Below are 24,811 nucleotides of genomic sequence, written 5' to 3' on the forward strand. Positions count from 1 at the left end.
CGCATGCTCTACCAAACTAGCTAACTTTCTAGCTGCTTAGGACCCTGTCCTTGAACGGTTGGAAGTGTAACGTCTATTTTGTGTAAAGTTCAGGGTCAGGTTTACTCAAGTGCCACAGATGTCACTTATATCCAGTATAATATATTGAAACTAAGGATTGTGGGCCATTTGGAAGAGAAATAAGTCTATTTACGAAAGCACGCTGCAATGGCTGGTGTAGCAGTCGGAGAAGAATGATGGATCTCCAGAGATCGTTGGCCAACCTCCACCAGGCCGGTTTGCTACTGCTGTGCATATATTCATTTGAAGAGCGGAGGTTGCTCCAAGGGCGACAACTTGCTGAGGGCAAGTAAACAGAATGTAATCGTCCACACCGCTGAAGCTCTCTATGATGGAATGACCATGAGACAGCTACAGTCCTGTCACCTGTGCAGGCATACATGCCCTAAAAGAAAATTCGGTACACTCTTCTATGCTCCTAATCTACGGATCACGGACAACATCGGCTCTATTTCTAATAGGGTCTATAAGAAAAGGTGCTATAGCCGTTGCATGGGTAACAAGGCCGAAGAGTTTGGCTCGTCTGACCGCGATGGCCAGGATCAGTGAAGGGGTTTCTGTTCGACAGGTGGCATCGGTGATCTTCCGAACTATGGTTCGTTCCTATCTAATGCTGCACCACTGTTAGAAATGGTATCTATCCAATATTTGGTAATTTGAAGCAATCAAGCCGATGATGCCTTGCTGCGCCTCGTCAACCCCCTGATTTAGGGCTGCGGGAGATGCTTGGCGACTTTCGTTAAACACCACCACTCACGGCATTGGGTTGAACTTATCACAATCCACCTTCCTCCCCACTACAAACCGTGGGACTGTACCTAGAGCATGGGTTGGGCCAAGAAAACCATAGCATTGCCCTATCCTGCTGTTAGCGCCCTTGCTTGCGATCCATCCACAAGCCTCTCATGCGTTTTGCTATGTGCAGCAACCCGATTCTTTCTCCCAGTTATATACAGAACTTTGCGGTTACGTCGCTTTCATTTAATCATAATGATTGTTTACTGGTGGCTATCATAATGAGGTGTTGTGTGAACAAGTATAGAGGCTTAAGTCTGCTGCAATATCGTTGCACAATGTTTCCATCAGAGACACCAACGGAATCTCATATCGAAAGAAGGTGGAAAACGCCGAAGAGGGAAAGAAAGAAGGGCTGCGATTGACAGTATGGGATGACCCAAATGTGACACCTAAAGCAATTATGGCACGTTCTCTGTCCATATTAACTGCGACTAAGCTACATGACCATCAAGCCTTGCTAACGCACCGTTTCTGGAACAACAGCGGTACTTCATCACGCATCGACAGCGTGATAAACGCAGTACTTTCCCCTAAAGCTTTCTCCGCCCTCCGACGCAGATCGTCCTCGGTCTCACGCTCATTGGATTTCGCCAACATAACGCGATACTCACGAAAGATGATGGCCATGGCAACTACAAACTCAACTTGAGCAAATTTCTTGCCTATACACGATCGGAAGCCGTCGCTGAAAGGGATATATGAGCCTCGTACTGGCTTATGGATTGTGTCGTATTCCAACCCTGGTCCGGACAGACCACCTTCCTTATTCTTCGCGAGGAAGCTTCTCGTGTTCGTTTGTCCCATCTCTTGGGATCGAACACAGCTGCATCTGGGCCCCAGTACTCTTCGGAATAATGAAGCCCACTGGCATTGACATTGACGTAAACATGCGGCGGAAGAAGGTAAGGCTGGTTATGGTACGTGATATTGACTGCGGAGTCTCCCGTCCACCGGGGAATGCCTGACACTGGAGGATACATCCGAAGTGTCTCAAGCTAATGGACTTTGTGATCAATCTCGGAACAACGACAATCACAAAGGCGGGTTATGCCACATACCATTACGCACAAGGGGCTAACGAGCTTTGGGTAAACCCGTCTATAATCCCACTCGACAGGGTTACGAGGCTCGTCATATGTTGCTTCTCGAATTCCCTCGTACAGATACTCTTGTGCATCTTGATTGAGAGCAAGGAGCACAAGAGCAAACCGAAGAGAAACAGCAGTGGTTTCATGCCCTGCGATTGTGAATACGAACAGATTCCCAAGTATTTCATCCTCCGTAAGCTCAGGGTCAAGTCCTTGGTCTTTATCTATCTTCTGTTTAGATCTGACTAAGCCATCAATTAAATTCTGAGATAGGGTTTCTTTTGTTTCAGCCGTCGATACTAAAGCCCGCAGATACCTGCCTATATCGTCGAACGCATCAAAGTCTTTCTTGAAAAATGGCAGTACGGACCGTGGGATACCTTTGGGAAGGAGGCCATTAGCTATGAACATCGAGGTGATATGCTTATTCAAGTACTCCATCGCAGAGCGGAATGTGAAGTGGTAGCCTGGTAAAGGTGTTATGGCATCTTTGAACAAGCCTTCAGCACTTTCAGTCGAATTTTCAAGGCCGGGTCTGAACGGAAGCTTCACTCCGTATCCAACACTGCAGATAATATTGAGAGTGAATTTTAAGATATCCTCTCTAGTGTCTGTCAGAATAAATTCGGACGCTGAAGAGCTTCGAGAGTACTCGTCCTCCCAATATTGCACCATTTCTTTGGTCTGGCGAATTGTTTCCTCCCAAACCAAGGCGCTATTTCTCTCATTGAACGGTGTCGCTGTATGTCGACGCAGATGTGCCCATTGAGAGCCTTCAGACTGTGATACATTAGCTGAGACTCTGAACACTCGATATCAATGCAGAAAACCGTTCGGACACCTTACTGTGACAATGTTGGGACCATACATCTCCAGAGCCCCTGTAGTGTGGCTATCCATTAGTCTTGCGGTAATATGCGAGTCACGTCAACATGATTTACCATATTGTTTGATGGGCTTTGGGAAACCATGACGAGACATGCAGATCTGAGAGGCTACTGAGGCGTCGCACACCATGCAAGTTGATACGGATGGGGTAATAAGCATATAAACTCCCCCATACCTCCTGTGGAGACGGTCTCTTGCTGCCCAGCGCGTTTTGAAGGCGCTACCATAGATAAAATCGGCCAACTTGGGTGAGAGCCACGTGTTGATCACATATGGAACGAACCGAGTCTCGAAAAGAGATAAGAACAATATATTATGCGACGAGATAGGAAATGAGACGTATGGCAATCCGATCTTCCGCGCAAGACTCCAGTGTCGAAGGAAACAGAGACCTAGGTAGGCAGTATAACTGATGAATAGAGAAAAAAGGATGATCCCCAGCATGCTTCTGCGATCTGTCAGTAGCAATAGCCGAAAAGATGGAAATAGTCTCGACCTCTCTGTTAATATAGACCAGGAGCCAAAGCGGATGATTATCCCGTTCTTATTTAAAAAGACCACTTTCCTGTCACACTCTCCGATCAACTTACTGAAGCTATCCCTACAAAGTACCGTGACCTCAGCTTGTACTACTTCTACTATTACTTCACTCCAGTACCGCCAAAGACGTCAATGTGATTAGTAGGAACTCCGCTTTTGTCTATCCTTTTGTTGCCTCAGGCTGCGAATCTTTCCGTTTGTGATATTAGGTGCCTCAGGCGTTAACTTTTGAGTTTCGATTGATGCCTGAGTGATCTTCCCGATGTGGCCCTCTTTCTGGCTGTCCTTTTCCACATGAATTGATAAGCATACTACTTACTACATTACTTCTTCATATGTATCCACCTACCTAGTTGTGCCCACTCCTTTATTGCACTACTGTTGTCGCCCTTGTCTGTCGTTCCTCACGCAACCTCTCTCTAGTTCTATTATGATTTGACGTTCGAGCGCTCACTATGTCTCCATACTTTGGGCTCCTTAGAGCCCTTCCCTTCCTCCTCACTCTCTTTGCGTCTTTGGCTTCATCTGAGCATACGTCAAATTGGGCCGTTCTAGTTTCGACCTCGCGCTTTTGGTTTAATTACCGCCACCTCGCAAATGTCCTCTCGCTGTACCGTACCGTCAAGCGCCTCGGAATCCCCGATTCGCAGATTATCCTGATGCTCCCCGACGATATGGCCTGCAACCCTCGCAATGTGTTCCCTGGAACAGTGTACAGCAATGCGGATCGCGCAGTCGACCTTTACGGAGACAATATTGAGGTGGATTACCGGGGCTACGAGGTAACCGTGGAGAATTTCATCCGTCTCTTGACCGATCGGCTAGACGAAGATGTGCCACGGAGCAAACGCCTTGGCTCTGACGCTGGAAGTAATGTACTTGTGTATATGACCGGACATGGAGGAGACCAGTTTCTCAAGTTTCAGGACTCCGAGGAGATTGGAGCCTGGGACTTGGCGGATGCCTTCGGTCAGATGTGGGAGAAGAAGCGTTATCACGAGCTACTGTTCATGATCGATACCTGTCAGGCCAATACGATGTATACGCATTTCTATTCGCCCAATATCATTGCCACCGGGTCCAGCGAGCTTGATCAGTCATCATACTCTCATCATGCCGACAACGATGTCGGAGTTGCAGTGATTGACCGCTGGACGTACTATGTGCTCGAGTTCCTTGAAACTCAGGTAACAAGTGCGAACTCTAAACTGACACTGGGCGACTTGTTCGATTCGTACGACGAAACCAAGATCCACTCACAACCCGGTGTGCGATGGGATCTGTTCCCTGGTGCCGAGCAGGAGGGCCGCCTACGGACGGTGGTGGACTTTTTCGGAAATGTCCAGAACATTGAGGTTGAGAATACCACCGCGACTGACCCGGGATCTCTAAAGGAAGACCTTATTGAGATTGCGCGACTGGTTGAGAAATGGCGTGCACGCGATCGAGAATACTTGGTCAGTCAAAACGACTCGTCGCTTCGCGCAGGTAATGACAACTCCGGATTGCAAGTTTCTTTATCACCTCACTCGGCGAGGAAGAATTTTGAGCCTGCCAAAATGTCCCAAGAAGCTCCTTGGGAAAAGCGACTAGTCGGAGCTTCTGTTTTGGGGATCTGCGCTGCTGTCTGGCTGACTGGATCGATCTTAGGCAGGTCCTCAGTTTGATCGTGGTCTGAATCTCGACCCAACTATATATTTCGTGTCTCTATAGTCTTATTCTTCTGCTCATCCATGGCATTCAGTTGTGCTTTCCTATACTACCAGCGTACAGTGTGACTACAACCTGTGATCTTGCATTATTTGATACCTAGTTTCAGGAGTATTGATAGGCGTTGTTGGATTGTTATTTTTCTTTTCTTCTCTCTCTTAATAGATGCCTTTTTCGCACATAATGGACAGACTTCAGCTAGATCTCTGGCATTGACGGCATTTCAGACGCTCTTCATCCTTGAATCTAATTAAGAGTACAATTCATCTACCTCAGATCTATGTATCTCAAGAAAACAAAGAAGCAGAGAATGTCCTTGTGCATTAATTCTTCTTTTAAGATTCTAGTGTGATACTGAGAGGACTGTTTACGACAAATCCGACTAGGATCTGTCGACTAGGATCTGTGAAAATGTTTGACCTACTTGTTAACTATCGTTATATTATTTACTATTATCTTTCCCTTGCTTATTCTCTGACTAGTAAGTTATGCGGGTCATGAATGATGTTTTATGCCAGGAAATTTAATTTATTGAACTAAAAAGCGGGCTTGGCGGCAATCTCCGCACGTGTGGCACGTCCCCGACGCGTCTGGACATTCGCGACGAATTGCTTTTGTTACCCAAAGAGACTCGCCAACACCTGGGAATGGAGCCAACCAAAACACCATTGACTTTGTTTGTGTGAACAGTCCGTGGTTTGATTGTTTCTCAGCTTAGAGCAGGGCCTCTTGGAGGCCTAACTTCAGTATCTGTTGGCTCCTTCGTTCACGTATCGTTCGTCGACTCCCCCGGCTGCCATGTATCTACCTCGCCAGCTTATATCGCACCTTTACCTACAACTCCTCCGATCACACCATCCGCTGTCTCCGCCTGTGTTAATTCTTGTGGCTCTGGAGCCCGATGCGCTCTGTGCTTGTCGAATTCTCACTGCTCTGCTAAAACGCGACTATATACCCCACAAGATCCAACCAGTTGCGGGATATGGCGACCTGTCTCGTGCGGGGGAGGACCTCGTTAAGCCCATGCAGACTACTAATGGTGGTAGTGGCGGCGTGGTAATATGTCTAGGCGTGGGCGGCCTGGTGGACCTGAGCGAGATACTTTGTCTCAGTAACCCCGAGGATGATGTGGAGGATATGGGCGGGGTTGAGGTCTGGGTGTTTGATGCGAGACGACCGTGGAATTTAGCCAACGTCTTTGGTGGCGAGCCCATGCCAGAACAAGCGCTAGGCGAGATTGATGCCAATGCGCGACGGAAAACGCGAGGTGTGAACAAGGGATGTATCACACCGTCATACAAATCAAGTAGTGGGGGTATCGTGGTCTACGACGATGGGGATATCGAGGAGGACATGACCAAGGAGCGAGAAGCATATTGCGCATTGGTAGAGATGCCGGAGGTAGATGAAGAGGACGAGGAGGATCTCGGTGATGATTCGGGCAGTGAAGGGGAAGTAGACCAACCGTCTAGTTCGGATTCTAGAAAACGCAAGTCATGGTCGCGGACGGACGATGAGGATGAATCTGACGAGGAGGACGGGCCGCCTCGTCAACGGAGGAGAAGCAATTCGGTATGTTCTACGTGGGGTGGGCAGTCCTTAAATTGTGGTACTAATGTAGCTTGTAGGGGTCCTCGCTTGCTTCTTCCCCAACTCGCCAACGGCCCAGAGCGCATGATCCCTTCCATTCGTCACGCGCTGTCACACCAGTATTAGAATCGCCGTCGCTTGCACAACCTAAACAGCCATCCGCGCGCTCGTTGAAACGGCGCCTCCTGCGACTAAAACGAAAACACGAGAGTGTGCTGCAGAATTACTATTCCTCCGGCACCTCATACTCAGAACCTATATCGTCTCTTGTGTACTCTTTGGCATCGGAGCTTGGTCGCGAAGACAACGACCTACTCTGGCTTGCCATTGTCGGTGCATCTAGTTTAGAGCTTAGCGGCCGTACAATGTCTGGGGTCGGTATCTCCAACTCGTCGGAATCTGGAGGGTCAGCTGGCTGGGGTGGAGAACGGGGTGAGCGTATACGACAGATTTTACGAGACGAGGTCCATCGACTGAATCCGCCGGACCCTTACGAACGTGATCGAGATATAAGAGGAGAGATCAACGGTGTTATCCCAACCACGGCAAAGTCGCCTACAGATAAATCCATTCGTCTATCGCCTGAACCTAGATTCATTCTTATACGACACTGGTCGCTATATGATAGCATGCTCCACAGCCCCTACTTAGCATCACGATTACATGTGTGGACCGAGAATGGTAGGAAACGACTTAACAAACTCCTAGCTAAGATGGGCATCAGCTTGAGCCAGTCTCACCAGAGTTACACCCATATGGACATGGAATTAAAACGAGTACTACGTCAACGCCTCCTTAAGTATGCACCAATGTACGGCCTGGATGGTTTGGTACCCGCGGAGGCATCTGGACATGCTGCCTCTCGTGAGGGATGGGGTTTCGTGCGCTGCTGGGGCTGGAAGGCTTGTTTATCTGCTACCGACGTGGGTATTATCATTGGCGCCATGCTCGAGGTCGGGCCAGAGGAGGCACTGGGGTCTTGGGACACAAAACACCTGTCGCGACCAAGGAGTGCGCCCGGATTGAATGGCGCCGACTCTACCGAGTCGGATCTAGCCAGTATTGTGCCCCGATTCTGGTGTGCATATGACGCCCTATCTCTAACCTCCGAGTCACCCACGCTTCTCCTAGAGGCACTCCCCCTTGCTCAACACCTCCACCGCTCGATTTTACGCACCGGAACTTCTTTACTTGCAAAGCATCAGATTCGACACTTGCGTGCGTTTCGCATCGCTGTTGTCAAAGATGGACCGGATGTCAAGTTGTTCACTAACCCAGGGGCGTTGACTAAGTTGGCCTTGTGGATTGCCGAGGCAATTCGGGTACAGGAGCGGGAGCGAGGCGATTCAGTTAAGATTGGGCGCAAGCGTGCAACAGGAACCCCTTTGGTACTGGCCGGACTGGATGAAGATCGAGACCTTTATGTAGTTGTCGGTACTGGTGGGGGAGGTGGTGTGGTTGACTTCGCCGCTTTGAATAAACAGCGAGAAGAACGTCGGAAAAAGAAAGAAGCCAAAGAGACGAAACGAAAGGAAAAGGAAGAGCGGCGAGCGAAGCGTGCGTCAGAGCGAGCTCAACGGGAAGCGGACGGTGAAGAAGACTTCGAAGAAAGCGAAGAGGAAGAATCATCCTCTGAATCGGAGTCCGAGTCGGAAGACGAAGACGATACACGCGCCGATAAACATCTTCTGCGGAACCGTTTTGGAATTGCTTTCCAAGAAGTTGTCCAAGAAACCAACACTCGCGTTCGTATTAACAGCTTTGATCACTGCGTGGTCGAAGTGCAGAAGGAAGACCTCGGAGCCTTCCTTGAAGCCTTGAGTTTCCGCAGTGTTGTCGGCTAAATCGTCGCTTATGACAGGAAATATGGGACTGTCCCATTCTGCTTGCCTTCACTAATACTATCTCGAATCTCTTTTGTTGGGGCTTCCTTAATGACCGGTTCGGATGGATGGGTGGGTTGCCTTTCGTTTCTACTTATTTTTATGATGAGATCTCTTGAGCATTGCGTGCGATGAGACTTGAGGAGTGTAAGGGAACGGTTTCTGCTATTCACAATAAAAGGGAAGGAAGGACATGCGTAATGACTGGTTGGGATCTATACGATCATTCTTTTCTTTTCTTTTTCTTTTTTTTTTCCTATTCTCGTTTGGATCAACTGCATCTGCATCATTGTCATAGTCATGACCATTTTGCATCTTCTCTGCACATGTCACGGCGCTTGCGGTGTTTTTGAGAGCCCTATATTCCTTGTTCTTATTTTCCCCTGATTGCATTATTCTGTTAGACTGATTGGATCTTTCAATGAGTGATCGTGCTGTGGATAACAAGCTGCTAGATTTTTTCTTATACTCTAGAGAAAGCCCGAAGTTCAGTTTTGGCTATAGATCGGACTAGTCTCCGATCCTCTCCCCCGCATTTGCTTCCTAGTCTGTGGGGTTGAAATAGAGAGCTTCTCCCCTTCAAAACCATAACAACCACCATTCTTTGAATTAAATCAATTAATATTCCTTAAATTCCACCGGAAAACGAGCCATCATGTCAATCCCACAAGATTATCCTATTCTACCACGCGAAAGCACACTAGCTCAATTGCCCCCCGCATATCCTGCAGACACGCAAGACCAGATCTCCCAACACCTGGCCTCCTCAACCCTCAACCGTCTAGTCGTACTCGACGATGACCCCACCGGAACACAAACATGCCATGACATCTCCGTGCTCACCGTATGGGACATCGAAACCCTAACCGAAGAGTTCAAACAAGACTCCCCAGGATTCTTCATCCTGACCAACTCGCGCGCGCTCCCACCCCTCGAAGCAGAGAAACTGATCCGCGAGATCTGCGAGAACGTCGCGCAAGTCGCCAAATCCGCAGGAGAGACAGTGGACATCGTCCTGCGCGGCGACAGTACATTGCGGGGCCACTTCCCGCTCGAAACGGACGTTGCGCAGTCCGTGTTTGGGGACGCGGACGGGTTGGTGCTAGCTCCTTTCTTCTTCCAGGGTGGACGCTTCACCGTCGACGACGTGCATTATGTGGCTGAGGGGGAGAACCTGGTCCCGGCGGGGACGACGCAGTTCGCGAAGGATGCCACCTTTGGATATAAGAGTTCGAACCTCAGGGACTATGTCGTTGAGAAAGCGGCCGGGAGGTTTCAGCCGGAACAGCTGCACTCGATCTCGATACACGAGATTCGAGTAGGGGGTCCTGAAGCAGTCTACGAGAAGCTGATGGATATCCCCCGGGGCGGTGTTATTATCGTCAATGCCGCGGCGGAGTCCGATATGCATGTCTTCGTTGCCGGTTTGTTATTAGGTATGTAGACCAAGCCCTCCCCCCGGCGACCTATTTCTCGTTATCTACCAGAAAACTAACCCGCAACAGCCGAAGCAAAAGGGAAACACTTCCTCTACCGCACCGGCGCAGCCTTCGTATCCACCCGCCTCGGAATCCGCTCCAAATCTCCCATAACAGCAAGCGAACTCCAACTCCCCATCCCCAGAGAAACAGGCGGGCTAATCATCGCCGGATCCTACGTGCCCAAGACAACAGCCCAGCTGAACGTACTCACCTCCAAACGCGGACAAACAGGGCAACTCGCCATCCTCGAAATGGACGTCGAAGAACTGATCGCATCGCCGGAAAGCGCTGCGGGCGCAATTCAGCGGACAGTCCAGGAGGCCGAGTCCCATCTCCAATCTGGCCAGGATACCTTGGTCATGACGAGTCGCAAGTTGATCACGGGAGATAATGAGCTATCGTCGCTAGCTATTGGGACGAATGTTGCGAGTGCCTTGGTCAGTGTGTTGAGGCAGATTCAGGTTCGTCCGAGGTATATTATTGCCAAGGTTAGTTGTTTTTCTTCTCTCTGATATGTTCTGGGAGTTGGAAGTTTGTGTGGTCAGATACTGATGGTTTTAGGGTGGGATTACGTCCTCTGATGCTGCGACTAAAGGCTTGAATATGAAACGGGCTTTGATTGTTGGGCAGGCGGCGCCTGGGGTGCCTTTGTGGCGATGCGATGAGTCCACTTCGAGACATCGAGGTGTTCCTTTTGTGGTTTTCCCTGGGAATGTTGGTGGTGAGTCGACGTTGTGTGACTTGGTGGAAGCCTGGAGCTGATTGCGGATTGTTATGTGTTATATATATACATGTTGGACGTAAGTAGATGAAGTGATTGAATTTTGTACAATGCCTTGCCTGTAACGGACCGAATGGACTAGGAACCAACGTGAATTGACTAACTACTTACAAGTACATGGCATTTTGGAGAACACTAGTTGTGACTGGCGGCCCGTAGGCCACGAAAAGACATTCTTTATTTCAACTAAACCTAGCTAACACTTACACCAGGCCTAACTGAACAGCAAGGTGATATGTACAGTCTCAAACCACCCGCAATGTAGACCTACAACCTCCGTGCGATGTGCAGTAACAGGAAATAGAAATTTGGGGGGATTTGTGAGCCCAACCGCGTAATGCAAGTACGATCAACCGCCTCCTCTGTCACGAATGCATGCAATGAGGTAGTCGCTCGGTGGGCAAGATAACACAGAAATAATGTCTGTGTGGTCAAGAAGGAAAAAATGGTAGTAGAAAGAGAAAAGAAACCAACCTTGAAACTCCTGAGATCAGTTGCAACAGTGCGTCTCGGAGGACAAATCACTAGATCAACTGTGGGTGTTCTTTTTTAGTGGATTTCAACTGGGGTTATACTAGGAGATGTCCACCCATTTACTACATATCATCCGATCCGGATGCGGTTCTTCAAATGGCTGCAACGGTGACTGTTGATGTCGGGCATCTCACTCACGAACAGATCGGGGACCTGCCCCATCGTGGTTTTGGGCCTAGTTACAGTTGATAGGCACTCACGCAGGTGTTGCTGTATTGGGCACTCCGTTGGACGGAATCTGACGTTTCGCAACCGGAAGCGATGGATCCTATAAAGAAAAATCAACGGTTGATATCAGTCATGTTCAGATGCTAGAACTCTTGAGCATCGCCAAGCGCGGGGGGTCGAATTCCGTAGAAGTAGCTTGCCGTCCATAGTCCATTCGAATTTTCTTGTATGCACTTACGTCCAATGATTCGATGCCTCGTTTCTGACCGCCCGCTCCGGATTTCTTGATAATCTTCTTCTTGGGTCGCTGGGGACGCGTTTCTCCTGGTTGAAAGACATCTTCGGGAAGGTCGAAGCTGATCCGAGTGTCAAAGTACGAACCTTGGAATCCAGGTGAAACACTTACTTCCGCACATGGATGATGGTCAGGTCATTGATACCAGGTTGATAACCAGGCCAAGAGGTACAAGTCGACTTGAATATCTGGGCGTCGGTTGAAATATCCAACGACCGAGATTGACCTTCTCAAGTCAGTGGGATCAGACAGGGTTATCGGCCAACGTACCTGGCTCCAATGGCTTCAGCTCCAGTCCGATATAGTATGTTGTGGTGTAGATGGTCCGGCTCTCGCCATTGACCTTATTCTCCACGGTTTCTGCGACATCTCGTTTTTCGATCTGGCTGTTAGCCGCGGCCTGATGAGCAGCGTCGTTTATCTCATCGGTGGTCTCTGTTTTTTGTCCCTTATCTTGATACTTTGTAGAGCCATTCTTCACAGCTTCGGCCTCCTCTTCGCTGCTGACGATATGAACCCTTTCGAAACCTTTGGGGAAGGGGTGAGCCACTGCGATGGTTGACTTCCTGTCCAGAGCTCCGACCAAATGTCTAATCTTTGATTCAACAAGTCCAGACCAGACCGCTTCTGCTTCTTTGGTTCTGCTCGACGCGGTTATACTGAGATAATATTTATAGTCGCGCGTGAAGAATGAATGCCTCGCGAAGAGGTCATTCCAAGTGTTTTGCTTCAGGAAGATCTTGTCTACGATATCGCCGCCTCGTTGCAATTCGCGAAGGATAACAGTCTTGGTTGACATGGAGACGTTGTGCGTAGCGCACATTGAAGGGTACGCGGGGGTAATTATCGGCATCAGGTGAAAGCGGTCACCATGATAAATCTACAACCAGGTCAACGACTATCCAGAACCGTCAAGCGACCAGTTGCGGCACCCACCTTCGGATTCCAGACTTTCATCTGGAGAGGGCCATCCTCGATTGGCTTCAACAACACGGGTTGAGGCCAAGCCCATTTGTTCATTATACGGAAAAATTTGCCCACAATCACCGACCCGGTCGCCTGGGGGTATAGCTGACACACTCTAGCTACCAACATAGCCCAAGCAACACCACCGGGGAAGCCCACTATATTAGAGTAAATGGCTCTGCCTATGCATAGGGTGGAACGGTCAGCTGGCAAGCTTTTTAAGAATCAAGAAAGATGTTTCTTACGTTGCGCCCAGAGTTTGATGGCCCGTAAAGCCAGACGGAAAGTCTTCTGTTGAGGTACAAGCTCCAGAATCTCGTCAGTTACACGAGTACCATTGAGTGATCGGACCTCTTTTTCATCCAAGCCTCTGAGGTAGTCATTGTTTTTTAAATCAAGGTTGAGTGGAACTGAAGGGACGATCAGGCGGGCATAAATCAAGTCGATACTAATACCGGAGAACTCAAGTTTGATAATAGGTACGAAGGCATCTGGAACAGGAGTCATCTTCTCAACAGCCCCTTGTGGAGCCATTCTTTCAAGAACAGGGGGGAAATCTGAAAAGAAATCATCGATGACAACATGCTTCGGACCAACAATCAAGGTATCGATATCCGACCCTGCCACGAAGCGCAATCAGTATTCCGGATACCAGAAAACCTATCAAGAACTACTGGCGACTCACCGGGTCCGTAAACACCCAAGCGATAACTTCCATAAGTGAAGATCTTTCCTCCTGCAGCCTCCACTGCAGCAGGGGATAATCCCTTCTTTCGACTGACGACTTTGACGAACTCTACCGTGACACGTTGGATAAGCTGGAGGGTATTCTTCCTGTGAAACCAAGACAATGAGCGCTTATGTCGAGCATCGTGAAAGACTCGCGATCGCCTTACCTGTGTTCGGTCTCTGCAGGGCTTTCGAAGTTGTTCTGCAACTTCAATTCAGAGATCAGATCGTCATTTGCAGCGAGCTCATCTGGGGTCGGCAAGACTGTAGAGATCGGAGGAGTAACTCCCCATTGGCGAACTGGTGGTGTGGCCATAATGACTGTCTAGTTAAAGGTACAGGATCATGCGGTGCTTAAGTCTTGGAAAGCGGAGAGATAAAAGACAGGAAAGTTAAGAAAGAACGTATGTCTTTTGAAATTAGGAAAAACAAAGGGAAACGCGACAAATAAACGGGATACAGGAATGTGACGAGAAAAGAAAAGTGAAGGGAAGGGAAGACAACGGGCTGAGTGAATCGACGGGGGAAAGCCGAATAGTGAATGAGAGTGCTGATCAAGCCAGCGATCGGAGTTGAAGAAAAGAAGGTTTATCGGCGCCACGCCTGGTCAACTGACTCAGCAGTGACGCTTTTCTACAATCACGTGCTACCTTACATACCCCATACTTCTTCGTCCACCAATCAATTGAATCATACCCCAGTCTCCAATGTTTCTACAGACTACATCCATGTTATCTCCCCAACGTCTTAGGGAAAATTTTGATATAACAGAGCAACCCATAGCCTAACGGATCGCAATGACGCTCTCGAATCTCCCCCCAAAAAATTGGGCTAGTTGCTTGTCAAGCCACTCAACGTCATCCTTGCTGTCACCAGGGCCCCCCGCCCAGTCTACAAGTAAACATGTCAGCACTAACCCTTCTGCAGTATGATAGGTTTTCACTTACGACCCCAAATAGAGGGGAAAACCCGAAGGGTACCGATTCCCGGCTTCATGCATGCAACTTCATACTCAGAATCTTCCGGGCTACGGCAATTAGCTGTCGGATTGATCTTAGAAAGAGATGTGACACTTACGGGAAGTAAAGGTCGGTTTTGCCCGGTAACACCAACGTTTTCGCTTTGATTGAGGCCATGGCCTTCTCAAAGTCGCCATTATATGGCTCTTGATTGCTCACGTCCCCTTGCTGCCATGTTTGCAGATGTGCCAACAGATTTTCAGGGTCTAGATCCGCAACGTTAACTAGAAGAGTGAAGACAGAGAGGGGCTTGAATCGACTTACTTTTGGAGAGAGCCCACTTCTCCCAGAAACCTTGCATGAAGTCCTCCAGGCTCTTGTAGCCAAGTGCAGTCTCATACAGCTTTTCTCTGTAGAAAGCTTGGCTAAATCCCCTGTATGAAAGAGAGAGGAAGACATTAGAAATGGTACAGCTGGATCTCGCTTGTTGTCAGTCCTTACCAACCAGCATAAACCCTACCCAAGGCTTTCAACCCGATTTGCTTCTCCTTGTTATTCCATATTCTTGACTCCTGTCCAGCCTCGGGGGAACGAGTATCTCTCAGGACAGCAGAAGGCGTGTGTTTTGCTGCTAACAGCGCACCTTTCACCCCCTCCAAGAACACTTGGTTATGCAAGGAGGTCCTTGCTGACCCGCAGAATGGCACTACCAAATCCATGAAGTCTGGGTACTGCGTCGCCCACTGATAGCTTTGGGCCGCACCCATGGACCACCCAACTACAGCGTGCAGATGCGTTATGCCTAGGTGCTGTGTGACCAGTGTGTATTGGGCGCGCACGTTGTCATAGAACGAACATGCCGGAAATACATCGGAAGCGGAATAGTTGGATGGCGAGGTTGACTGGCCATTCCCAAAGAGCGCCGGTATGACGATGAAGTACGTCTTGGGGTTGAGTGTTTTGTCTTCTCCGATCAACCAGACGTTATCCGAGATCGCTAAATGTAGGAAATACTCTGTTAGTATCGCTGTCGAAACTTTCTGACGTTGGATACATACACCCGGAAAACCATGTGGGGTAAACGATAGCTGGCGACTTCGGGTCACCAAATGTCTTGTAGGCAATAGATGCATTGATGAGCTTTTCTCCACTCTGCAGCTCCCAATCCCCAAGCTTGAAGGTTTCAAAGTCTTGCTGGGCCATTTGGGATATGCAATCACAGGAGATGTAACGTACGATGGCTTTGAGCGTTTGTAACAAATAACACCGTTTCGGATGAGAGGAGATGGAAAGTTAATAAATTACGTGAAATATGTCTGCTCTTCAAGTGATAGTAGCGCCTTATTTATACTGGATATAGGTATCCCATCCCGTTTCGCTTATCAATAATTGGAGGAGACCACCGAGACTGACAAATGAAAGTTTGAACACGAGAGAATTCCAACCTTTTCCACTTCGATAAGCACAAGTGACAACCTGCATCGTTACATCGTCCTCAAAGTGATCGGATGGCGATATGGAGAAGTGCAGAGAAATGTGTAATGCCACTTCAATTCCGCCCTCGAGGGTACAAGGATACAAATTATTATATTATGATATATGACATATCAGCGTCCACATATCTCCTACGTGTTTTGAGATGATTGACTCCTCGATTATCAAAAGATGAATGTCAATTACAGCCTATCGACTATCTTCTACCCCAAGTTGAGTGAGGGGTTGTTTTCGGATGCTGACAAAACTCAAGCTAATATCGGCCCGAAGAGTCGGTAGTGAAGTCTACCTTCCACGCACTCCGTTGAGTAGCTCTCAACTGCTTGGGGCGTGGAGTTTGGGAAATTGCACTTTATGGTCCGTGGAATTAGCAGTCGAGTGGGAGACCCGCAATCTGCTCGACGGATAATGATGCGATAGCAGCTAATCCAGGTCAATCCACCACCGCAAATAACCCCCCCAATGCATCGCACTGTTGTGAAAAGCATCTTGCGCTTTTCGACCAGCCAGCCCTATAAGCAATTGTAAGTTTTCTTCGCTGGCAGACAAGTGCTTCCGATTCGACGAGCTGTCGGAGACTTGGGCGGAGCCCAGGTCACACACATGTCACAACCAGCAACGCTGATGAACACACAGTGGAAGCGGAAATTGCCTGCACAGCTACATTCCTCGCTACTATCGTTCATTTAGCATGACTTCAGCGTTTTTCAAAACGGAAGACGACTTCGAGAAAGTCCAAGCTGCGCGGCCGGATTTTAGACGTGATGCAGACGTCATCTTCTCGAAGCCCCCTAAGGAAGACTGGAAGCAGGGCGATGGTGCGAACGATGACGGCGAGAGTTTGAAGAAGAGCCATGTCGAGATCGACCCTCATGAGGAAGGAAGACCGGTTTCATCTAACTATAAGATCTTAATCTCGGGGATGGTTCCTAGGCCAATAGCGCTCATCAGTACCAAGTCGAAGGATGGAAAGTCTGCCAACTTGGCGCCTTTCAGTTATTCACAGGTCATTAATCATGACCCTCCTCTTTTTGTCGTTGGGTTTGTTGGATCGCTTGAAAAGGCCAAAGACACGCTGAAAAACCTCGCCGAGACAGAAGAATGCGTCATTAACATCATCTCCGAACATTTTGTGGAGGCAGCTAATGCGACCGCTGTCAACGCTCCGTATGGTGTTTCCGAATGGGAAATATCCGGATTGCACCAGGCACCTAGCTCAGTTGTCCAGCCAGCCCGCGTACAGGAATCAATATTATCTATTGAAGGCAAACTTGTTGAAACCAAGGAATTTGAGAGCAGAACGACGCCCGGAAAGAAGACTGGAGTATTGGCGATTATTGAGGGTGTCCGATTCTGGGCAAGAGAGGATGCTATAAATGAGGATCGAAGCGTGATCGACCTTAAGGTCTTGAAGCCTATCAGTCGGCTAGGGGGGATTCAGTATGGGCGAACCACCGATGCGATCGAGATACCTAGACCACAATTTTAAACATGACGGAACTGTTCCGACAGGGTGAGTTCCCGATTATTGAAAGAACTGCGAGCTATATTAGACAGGAGTGCACACCGACAATTGAGAAGTGCGAATTTGACATAGGTCTCTGAGTTTAGTGGTATCTGTGAGTTCGTCCTATATGTAGCATGTAGGTGTTAGATGTCACTACTGGATAAAAAGTATGAAAATAGGGAAGACTCTCATGAACTCTGATAAATAATCATAATATATTGAACTTTAGAGTCAAGTCAAGGAATCCTGCGTTTAATGTGCTAAAGAGGTGTTTTCTTGGATGGACTCCGGTTAATGAGGTATCGGAGTTGATGCCGAAGGTCGGTTGACACTGCGATACGTGGGGACAGAACTTGAAAAGAGGGTCTGCTTTGCCGACATTGAGTGGACAAGATCAAGCAGTGGATTTCCCCAAACAACCCACTGCCTCGGGGACTCCGGACGGGAAGAGCATGGAGACCCCAGAGTCCAGACTCCAGCTTTATAAGTGATTGTCCGTCCAACTACTTAGGCGGTTAAATTGACGCAAAACACCTGCAGGAACCGATCCATAACAATGGTGTTTATCCAGGTAATAGAGTTCTTCTCTAGATCCTTCTTATCTTCTCTTTTCTAGCTTTATTGCTTTTTGGCGATATAGCGCAAGATTGAGATTGTCGCAAGATATAATTCGTGACCCCAAAGCTCAACGAGTAAGGTAGTCGTAGACCGTACATCTGGGGCGCGTCACATGAGGAATCACTGGGTCCAATCCTTTGGGCCCGGAATAGTGCCGATAGTCGCGTGGATGTAAGAATTTTCTTTAAGCTTCCTTTGTACAGTTGAGCCAGACACTACAGGTGTAAGTAATACTGGTAATTTCGCCGTAAAGAATACTGGGGTCATGCGGTTGGAATTCCAGAAGCCCAAAGGTAAGAGGAAACGGTCTGGTCTGGGCGGTCACAGAACTGGGGTTTTTCTTCTTTCGGACAATAGATCTCACCATTGGTGAGCCCAGGGTGGTCAGTTGGTCGTCCCCTTCGCGATCTCTCATGGACGGATACTACCTACTTGTCCTTCCCTCCTACTGCGACTTATTGCTGGTTCAAACCAACTGCCGCCATCCAGTTGCCCCTATCACCAGTTACCGCTAAAGCGAAACAGAAAATAGTACTAATACGTACATAACAATCACACGTTCCCCTCACTCGTCCACTTTATTTCCACGCCAGCCCGCGATCATACTATTGCCCGGTAACAACGTGGGATTCACCCATTGTCCATGGATTTTTCTCTTTACCTAGTGCTTTTTCCGAAAGATATTCCGTATCGCCGCTTTTCCCGTCTATTGTCTTCTTCTTTTGCGACTCCCCCGGACACCGTTACCGGTGACGTTCGATTGCTATAGAGCGAGGAAGAAGCAGGTGCCCAATGTGTGGTGACCACGGATGATCATTTGCTCGCAATGAGCCACCCTTCTCCCCAGAAGAACGGCGGCAATAATGTTCCCCCTCCAAAACAGATTCGCTTCGTCTCAACCGATGGACAGCCCCAGACTAAACGACGTCGGGTCAACGCGGCGTAAGCCCACTCCTGTGAATCTTTGTTCATTGTTGCCTCCCTGCGATGCTGACTCAAGCTTTCCTCAAACAGATGTCGGACGTGTCGCAAGCGCAAGATACGATGTTCAGGTGAACAACCAGGTGGGCAGATAAGACCACTAGGACACGCCTTCCACTATGCTAATGATGTCTTTGTCCAGTGTGCAAAACATGCTCCGACTATAACCACATATGCTTAGGATACAGCGAACCTACTGCTCATACTCGATCGCAATCCGATGTCGCATCACGCACCCCTACTATTCCTCCTTCACTGGGACCAAGTGATAACTCCAATACAGCAGTGAAGGTCGAGAGTCGTTCCCCAGATTCTCCCTCGCGAGCTGCAATACCACACAGTGATGATCGTCCAGATAAGTCGTCCGGGGCATCGAAGTCGTCGGAGCTTAAAGATGCTTCTCTGGTGAGGGAAACGTCTTCCAAAATGACGAAGGATTCTGAGCAACAAACTGTAGGGGAAAGTCCAGAGAGTAGTATGTTGCGCATAAACCTCCAGGGTGGCTTTGTGTACTCACTGTAACCTTCTTCAATAGGCCGTACATCTTTGAGCTCTTCCGCTCGTACGCATGTTCCCTATTTCAGATATTTCGGACCAACAGCTATTGTCCCTGGTTTTAAGCAAATGGTTCGAGTACTCTTACAAGTTAGCTACATAAATGCATATATGCTGACTTCCATCCAGGTTGTCCAGGTCAGGGGCTCGCGCAAGAGTAATGCGTCGCTATCATCAGGTCAGTAGCACTTTATCGACCGGTTATTTGACCCGTTGGGTTATATTTTTTTAATTCATTTCTTAATGCCTTCTGATCTTATTCCTATTCCAACGTATATTGATTGATTTCTTTAACTGCATAGAATCATTGTCTCCTCTGCGAAGCCCAAGGTTCACGGACCTTGGTGTTGGCCGTCTAAACCATCTCGCTGATAGCCGTGACAACCGTGATGCCAATACTATCCCTTTTTACGACCGAGATGATTCCTTACCAGTCAGCAATCTGGTGACACACCTCTGTGATCTTTTCTTCGTGCACTTGGGATGCAATTTTCCTTTCCTTCAACGTGAAAGGTTCCTCCGTGACCTGAAGGACAAGAAGGTTGACACTATGCTCGTGGATGCTGTTTGTACCTTATCTGCGCGGTTTTCTCCTCATCCTTTGCTGAGTCCTCCTCAAGCTCCGCCCATAGATGGCTCAGAACCAAAGCTGGATGTGAGAAAGTCAGACCGCGGCCAGCCATTCGCGCATAGAGCAATGGGAGCTCTCGTCGATGCTTTATCCTGTCCCACATTATCTGTTGTCCAGGCATGTTTGTTGCTAGCGTACGAAGAATTTGGCTCAAACCACGACAGTGGCCTGTGGATGTATCTAGGTATATCCATTCGCATGGCTCAGGACCTTGGGATGCAGAAACTGCAAGGTTTAAAATATAACTACGGCCAGAGTGGCGTGACTCCGAATGCAGTTGTAACGGGGCAGGCGGGGAAGCTGAGAGAAGAACAGTATGACGATCCCCAAAACGCTCAAGTTTTAATGAAGGATGGACAGGATAGCGAAAACCAACGTGCCTGGGAGCGGGAAAGGGTTGACACCTTCTGGAGCATTTTTTTTCTCGATCGAGTCATTTCATCCGGGACAGGACGACCGGTGACTTTACGTGACGAGGACATAGAATTGTGTTTCCCACTGCAATCGGAGTCCTTGTTGCCTAACGGCTGGCCAGCGCCGTTCCCGCCACTCATACGCATAATACATCTGTATGGCAGGGTCACGGATCTCATTAATGGAATCCAGGGTGTGAAACATGTCACCACGGACACCCTTAAGAGATTAGCTGGGATGGAAAGTGATCTTACAGGCATATACCAGCGTTTGTCGCCTAGGCTTCATTTTAACGCAGCCAACTTTCAAGCGTACGTAAAGGCAAAGGAAGGAACGAATTTTATCCTTCTCCATTTTTGGTTCCACACTTTAATAGTCCTCCTCCATCAACCGACGTTACTGAACTCGTTTGGAGGTTCTATACAACATCTTTATCCGAACAGCAGGGAGTTATCGATGTCTTCGGCCAAAACTATTGCAGATATACTTTCCTTTTCTGAACTTGTTGATGGTAAGAGCTTCATCGGCAATCCATTCACTAGTCAGCCGATGTACATCGCCGCGTGCGCGTTTCTGATGGAGAGTGCTTATTACTCCTCGCCGTCGTCAGCCCCAGGCTCTCCACCATGCCAGCCTTTGTTGACAAACCAAAACAGTGGCTTTATTATGCCCAATTTAGACCACCCGTCAGATGGAGCAGAACGGAAGCCGACTGCTAAACATATCCTACTATCCTCTGCTGCGAAGGAGAATTACCAGCGATGCTACAAAGCCTTGAAGGCGCTAGAGACTTACTGGGAGGGAACCAAGTATATACTCACTGTTCTCGACCAAAAGGCCAAGGGAATTGTGGATCCTCTATTATATACCGAGGAGGAGATGGAAGGTACAGCTGAGATTCCATCGGTTCAGCCATTTGCCACACCTGGTTGGCGTCAGTCAAGTGCGCCACTGGGTGCTGCTGGTAGCTCCAACGAGTCGGCCGTAGCTTTGGAAGTACGGTCACCACGGATTGATCCTAGCCAAGGTAGGCAGTTCAGAATCTTGATTCTTACTACCTGGGCGTCGACAGTGTTTTGACTGACCTAAATTTTTTTTAGCCATTGGATGGGCTCTTACTGGAGCAACCAACTCTTCGCAGCCAAATCTGAGCGTACTATATCAAATGCCTGCTGCGCAAACGGATTCCGTTCCCAATAAGCCGGCTTATTCGTCTCAGTATAGCCATAGCTACCCAAGTCTACCGATGCAAACTAGTACTGGTCCTAGCTCGAGCTCTTATACTCAAGCGCTCGAGCCTTCAAGGACCACGACTGCTGCGCCAAGCTCGCCGATTACACCTGGCCCCGGAAAATATTCCCCCCTTGCCCCCTCTGGCCGCGTTTCCACATCGGACGCCAGCCTTTTGCTGGGCCTGAACACATCTTTCTCGACGTCTGCCTCCCGACCCCCGCATTCTCACCCCGCCTTCAATCAGAACCTGACCGCTACTTCTTCCCGCATTGATGCACCGACCTCCGCCTATAACTACAACACCGCCTCTACTGGAAATGACCAGCCAACGGGTAGCGCTATGAATTCCAGACCCTCACAAATGCACCCTAGCGTGGGCCACGTCAACGATATACTCATTGAAAGCCAAGATATTGATATGGCTTCCCTTCAACAACAAGACCAATTTCCATTCACCTTTAGTGGGGAAATACTCCCTTGGCTAGAGTACCTCCCACAAGATGTCCTCAACTACTTCGGGGACCATCCGAACTACCCGTCTCTGATGAATCCTGATGACGGTGCTCCACGGCCGCCGCATTGAAAAAACCCGTTGTCCTTTTAATACTTTTACCACAGTGTCTACGTGTCATGTCTAGCGATTCTTTGTGCTCTATCATGATTGGAAAGAGGTTCCAGGCGTCCAGGGTTTTTGGATATGACTTGTTATATAAATTTAGAGCGAGCGCAGGCTTTTCTAATTGTTTTGTCCATTTCGTTCTCCCGCCGTATCAATATTGCATACAGCAAGTGTTTGGCTGTGAGGGAAGCCAGCACGGTTATCTTACGTATCCTATACGTGTATGCTCACTTTTGTCGTGTTCAAACATTTTCCGTGCATCTCTTAGATGGGGAAGAAGCAGAGGCCATGTGTCATAGTGTTATACATATACCATCGCTATACTGTTACCTTAAAATTAACTGCGAGGATTTAATGACAAATTGCAGTGTATCTTCGAGACTTTGGGCTAGGTGAAGATAAAACCGATTATGCTCAAATTGAGTGGACGGTTGCCCTGCACGACAAAGGCGGTGAACCCCAACATCAACAGATGGGAAGCATGACCATCGTCATTGAGTATTCATGATCATCCCAGAGATCCATTCTTTTTCCCACATACCATACATATCATAATCTTCATCATCTTATATCGGTGGATACTAGTGCACAAGTTGTTTTCAGGTATCTTGTAATCTGCAACTTAAGATCACACTACGATCAGAGAGATCCACTGCTCTACATTCCTGTGGAGCCGTTTGTTGTCAACCGCATTCTTGGATCAAGAAAAGAAACATTCCTGGGCTCCATTTCTATACTTCCCTTTTCCTTTTCCTTCGAAAGCCGAAAATCAATGGAGGAGCCCGAGTATAAATCTCGATTAACTGGATCCACGGCCTCCCCACGGGAGGAATCAGACCTCTGTTTGTATGTTCCTACCCATGAACAGCCATCGACGGTAGAGGCAGCCCATCTTTTTCACCGAAATTCGGACCACACTGAGACCAGCTCCACACATGGAGATACGCATGTACTAGCTCAGGACTGCGGGTACAATTCCTCGGCATCGTCAACGGAACGATCTTCCAGCGACTTTCTCGGCGGAGATCTAGATTATGAAGAGCTACGGGATGTGAACTCGAGAGCATCGAGCCGTTCCTCGATTTCCTCCATTCCAGCTTCGGTACTTACCAATCCCATCAGTAGGGTCAAGTCAGCCGTCGTGCGTAGATCGCAGCAAGATATGCTTTCGCCTTCGTGGGGCGATCATAACGAGAACGAACATGGGGAAATGGAAGAACAGCTGAGATTGACACCCACTGTTCGGAAGCACCACAGTGCATTCCGAAAGTCTAGTTCGGTCAGAGCGCTGCAAATGCACACTGAGGACGAGGGTGATGGCGAGTACTTGACACCACCAAAACGCAGGGGAGGGCATCGCATGTCGGATGGCTCATCACAGCTGAAGCGATCTCCTTACTACTCGCCAACCGGACTCGTGGCCAAGCAAAAATCAAAAAAGGATTACCCTCTCGTACTACTACATTGTAACTTACTTCCACCATCGCTCCCCATCCCGGGACTAGTGGACTATCCGGACCAAAAGATCCTGAGGGAAGTATTGCCGTCGGAGTATTGGAAGCGGTGGAAATTACTGGAGGAAAAGATTGGGTCTGTGGTGCTACGGGAACGGGGTGTGCTCATTTCACATCCTGAGGATATGTACGATCTCCTTGAAGAGCGGTTGTTGGAAAGCTTGGAGTTGCAGCGCCCAAGGTTTGACCATGGGCACTTTTTGGGCCATGAAGAGGCCGATACAGACAGGGATAGCCAGTCCATGGCGGAGGAGAGTGCAACAGATGATGAACAAGGTGAGCAGTGTCTAGATTGTGGAGGGCGCGTGGTCCGACACAGTGAGACAGGCCGAAAGTGGGAAATCAGGGTTTTCGCGGCCAACGGACTGATGAGAGCTGGAGCATGGGCTGCAGCTTGGAGGGAAATGGAAAAAGTAGATGTGGAAGTCGGTCTCTGGCTTCCATCCGAAGTGAGAAGAGAGTTAGAAAAGAGGTTGCTCGAGGGCGAACTGTCTCGTCCCAGTAACCGACTTCAGGCCCCACAATTAAAGGAGCTTGTCAATGACAAGTTCACAAAAGTCCACACTGATCCAGCCCACTCACAGGCTTCTCTTCTTGAAGTTGACAGGCCCAAGCTTCTCACCGCTAGAAGAGTTGAGAGATCCAGATTGTCACCGGCTCCAGAAAAGACTGCGCCTCAAGAGCATCATCGACAATCTGGTAGGCCATCCTACCCTCGAAGCCCAGCAGCAGAGATCGAACTTCAGACCCTTTTAGTGAACTACATTCGGGTGTT

General features: G+C 48.7%; 8 protein-coding genes across 8 annotated transcripts; 5 read left to right on the plus strand and 3 right to left on the minus strand.

Moving 5' to 3' along the window:
- Positions 1 to 1,305: 1,305 nt before the first annotated feature.
- AO090005001187 (cytochrome P450) lies at positions 1,306 to 3,278 on the minus strand (the record flags this gene model as incomplete). The annotated part of the gene is made up of 5 exons (XM_023232839.1): positions 1,306 to 1,639; positions 1,678 to 1,853; positions 1,917 to 2,755; positions 2,777 to 2,827; positions 2,888 to 3,278. 5 exons carry the CDS (start codon positions 3,276 to 3,278, stop codon positions 1,306 to 1,308), a joined length of 1,791 nt encoding a protein of 596 aa, XP_023089262.1.
- A 551-nt stretch (positions 3,279 to 3,829) lies between these two features.
- AO090005001186 (GPI-anchor transamidase) lies at positions 3,830 to 5,041 on the plus strand (the record flags this gene model as incomplete). The annotated part of the gene is made up of 1 exon (XM_023232845.1): positions 3,830 to 5,041. One exon carries the CDS (start codon positions 3,830 to 3,832, stop codon positions 5,039 to 5,041), a length of 1,212 nt encoding a protein of 403 aa, XP_023089261.1.
- Positions 5,042 to 5,882: 841 nt separating this feature from the next.
- AO090005001185 (cell division control 45 family protein) lies at positions 5,883 to 8,518 on the plus strand (the record flags this gene model as incomplete). Its single annotated transcript, XM_023232852.1, has 2 exons — positions 5,883 to 6,656; positions 6,713 to 8,518. 2 exons carry the CDS (start codon positions 5,883 to 5,885, stop codon positions 8,516 to 8,518), a joined length of 2,580 nt encoding a protein of 859 aa, XP_023089260.1.
- Positions 8,519 to 9,212: 694 nt separating this feature from the next.
- Positions 9,213 to 10,800, plus strand: AO090005001183 (uncharacterized protein; the record flags this gene model as incomplete). Its single annotated transcript, XM_001818090.3, has 3 exons — positions 9,213 to 9,993; positions 10,063 to 10,526; positions 10,600 to 10,800. The coding sequence occupies 3 exons, from the start codon at positions 9,213 to 9,215 to the stop codon at positions 10,798 to 10,800; spliced, it is 1,446 nt and encodes a 481-aa protein (XP_001818142.1).
- Positions 10,801 to 11,657: 857 nt separating this feature from the next.
- Positions 11,658 to 13,827, minus strand: AO090005001182 (polynucleotide adenylyltransferase; the record flags this gene model as incomplete). The annotated part of the gene is made up of 7 exons (XM_001818089.3): positions 11,658 to 11,877; positions 11,928 to 12,042; positions 12,087 to 12,696; positions 12,753 to 12,964; positions 13,028 to 13,402; positions 13,468 to 13,616; positions 13,679 to 13,827. 7 exons carry the CDS (start codon positions 13,825 to 13,827, stop codon positions 11,658 to 11,660), a joined length of 1,830 nt encoding a protein of 609 aa, XP_001818141.3.
- Positions 13,828 to 14,547: 720 nt separating this feature from the next.
- Positions 14,548 to 15,673, minus strand: AO090005001181 (homoserine acetyltransferase family protein; the record flags this gene model as incomplete). Its single annotated transcript, XM_023232872.1, has 5 exons — positions 14,548 to 14,551; positions 14,589 to 14,846; positions 14,872 to 14,904; positions 14,972 to 15,434; positions 15,529 to 15,673. 5 exons carry the CDS (start codon positions 15,671 to 15,673, stop codon positions 14,548 to 14,550), a joined length of 903 nt encoding a protein of 300 aa, XP_023089259.1.
- Positions 15,674 to 16,655: 982 nt separating this feature from the next.
- AO090005001180 (flavin reductase family protein) lies at positions 16,656 to 17,453 on the plus strand (the record flags this gene model as incomplete). The annotated part of the gene is made up of 1 exon (XM_001818087.1): positions 16,656 to 17,453. One exon carries the CDS (start codon positions 16,656 to 16,658, stop codon positions 17,451 to 17,453), a length of 798 nt encoding a protein of 265 aa, XP_001818139.1.
- Positions 17,454 to 18,915: 1,462 nt separating this feature from the next.
- On the plus strand, positions 18,916 to 24,792 carry AO090005001179 (putative C6 transcription factor; the record flags this gene model as incomplete). The annotated part of the gene is made up of 8 exons (XM_023232883.1): positions 18,916 to 19,031; positions 19,104 to 19,153; positions 19,213 to 19,545; positions 19,606 to 19,803; positions 19,928 to 21,697; positions 21,771 to 22,364; positions 23,683 to 24,312; positions 24,740 to 24,792. 8 exons carry the CDS (start codon positions 18,916 to 18,918, stop codon positions 24,790 to 24,792), a joined length of 3,744 nt encoding a protein of 1,247 aa, XP_023089258.1.
- Between the last annotated feature and the right edge of the window lie 19 nt (positions 24,793 to 24,811).

This window comes from Aspergillus oryzae, chromosome 1 (assembly GCF_000184455.2).
Source record: "Aspergillus oryzae RIB40 DNA, chromosome 1".
Taxonomy (NCBI): Eukaryota; Fungi; Ascomycota; class Eurotiomycetes; order Eurotiales; family Aspergillaceae; genus Aspergillus; species Aspergillus oryzae.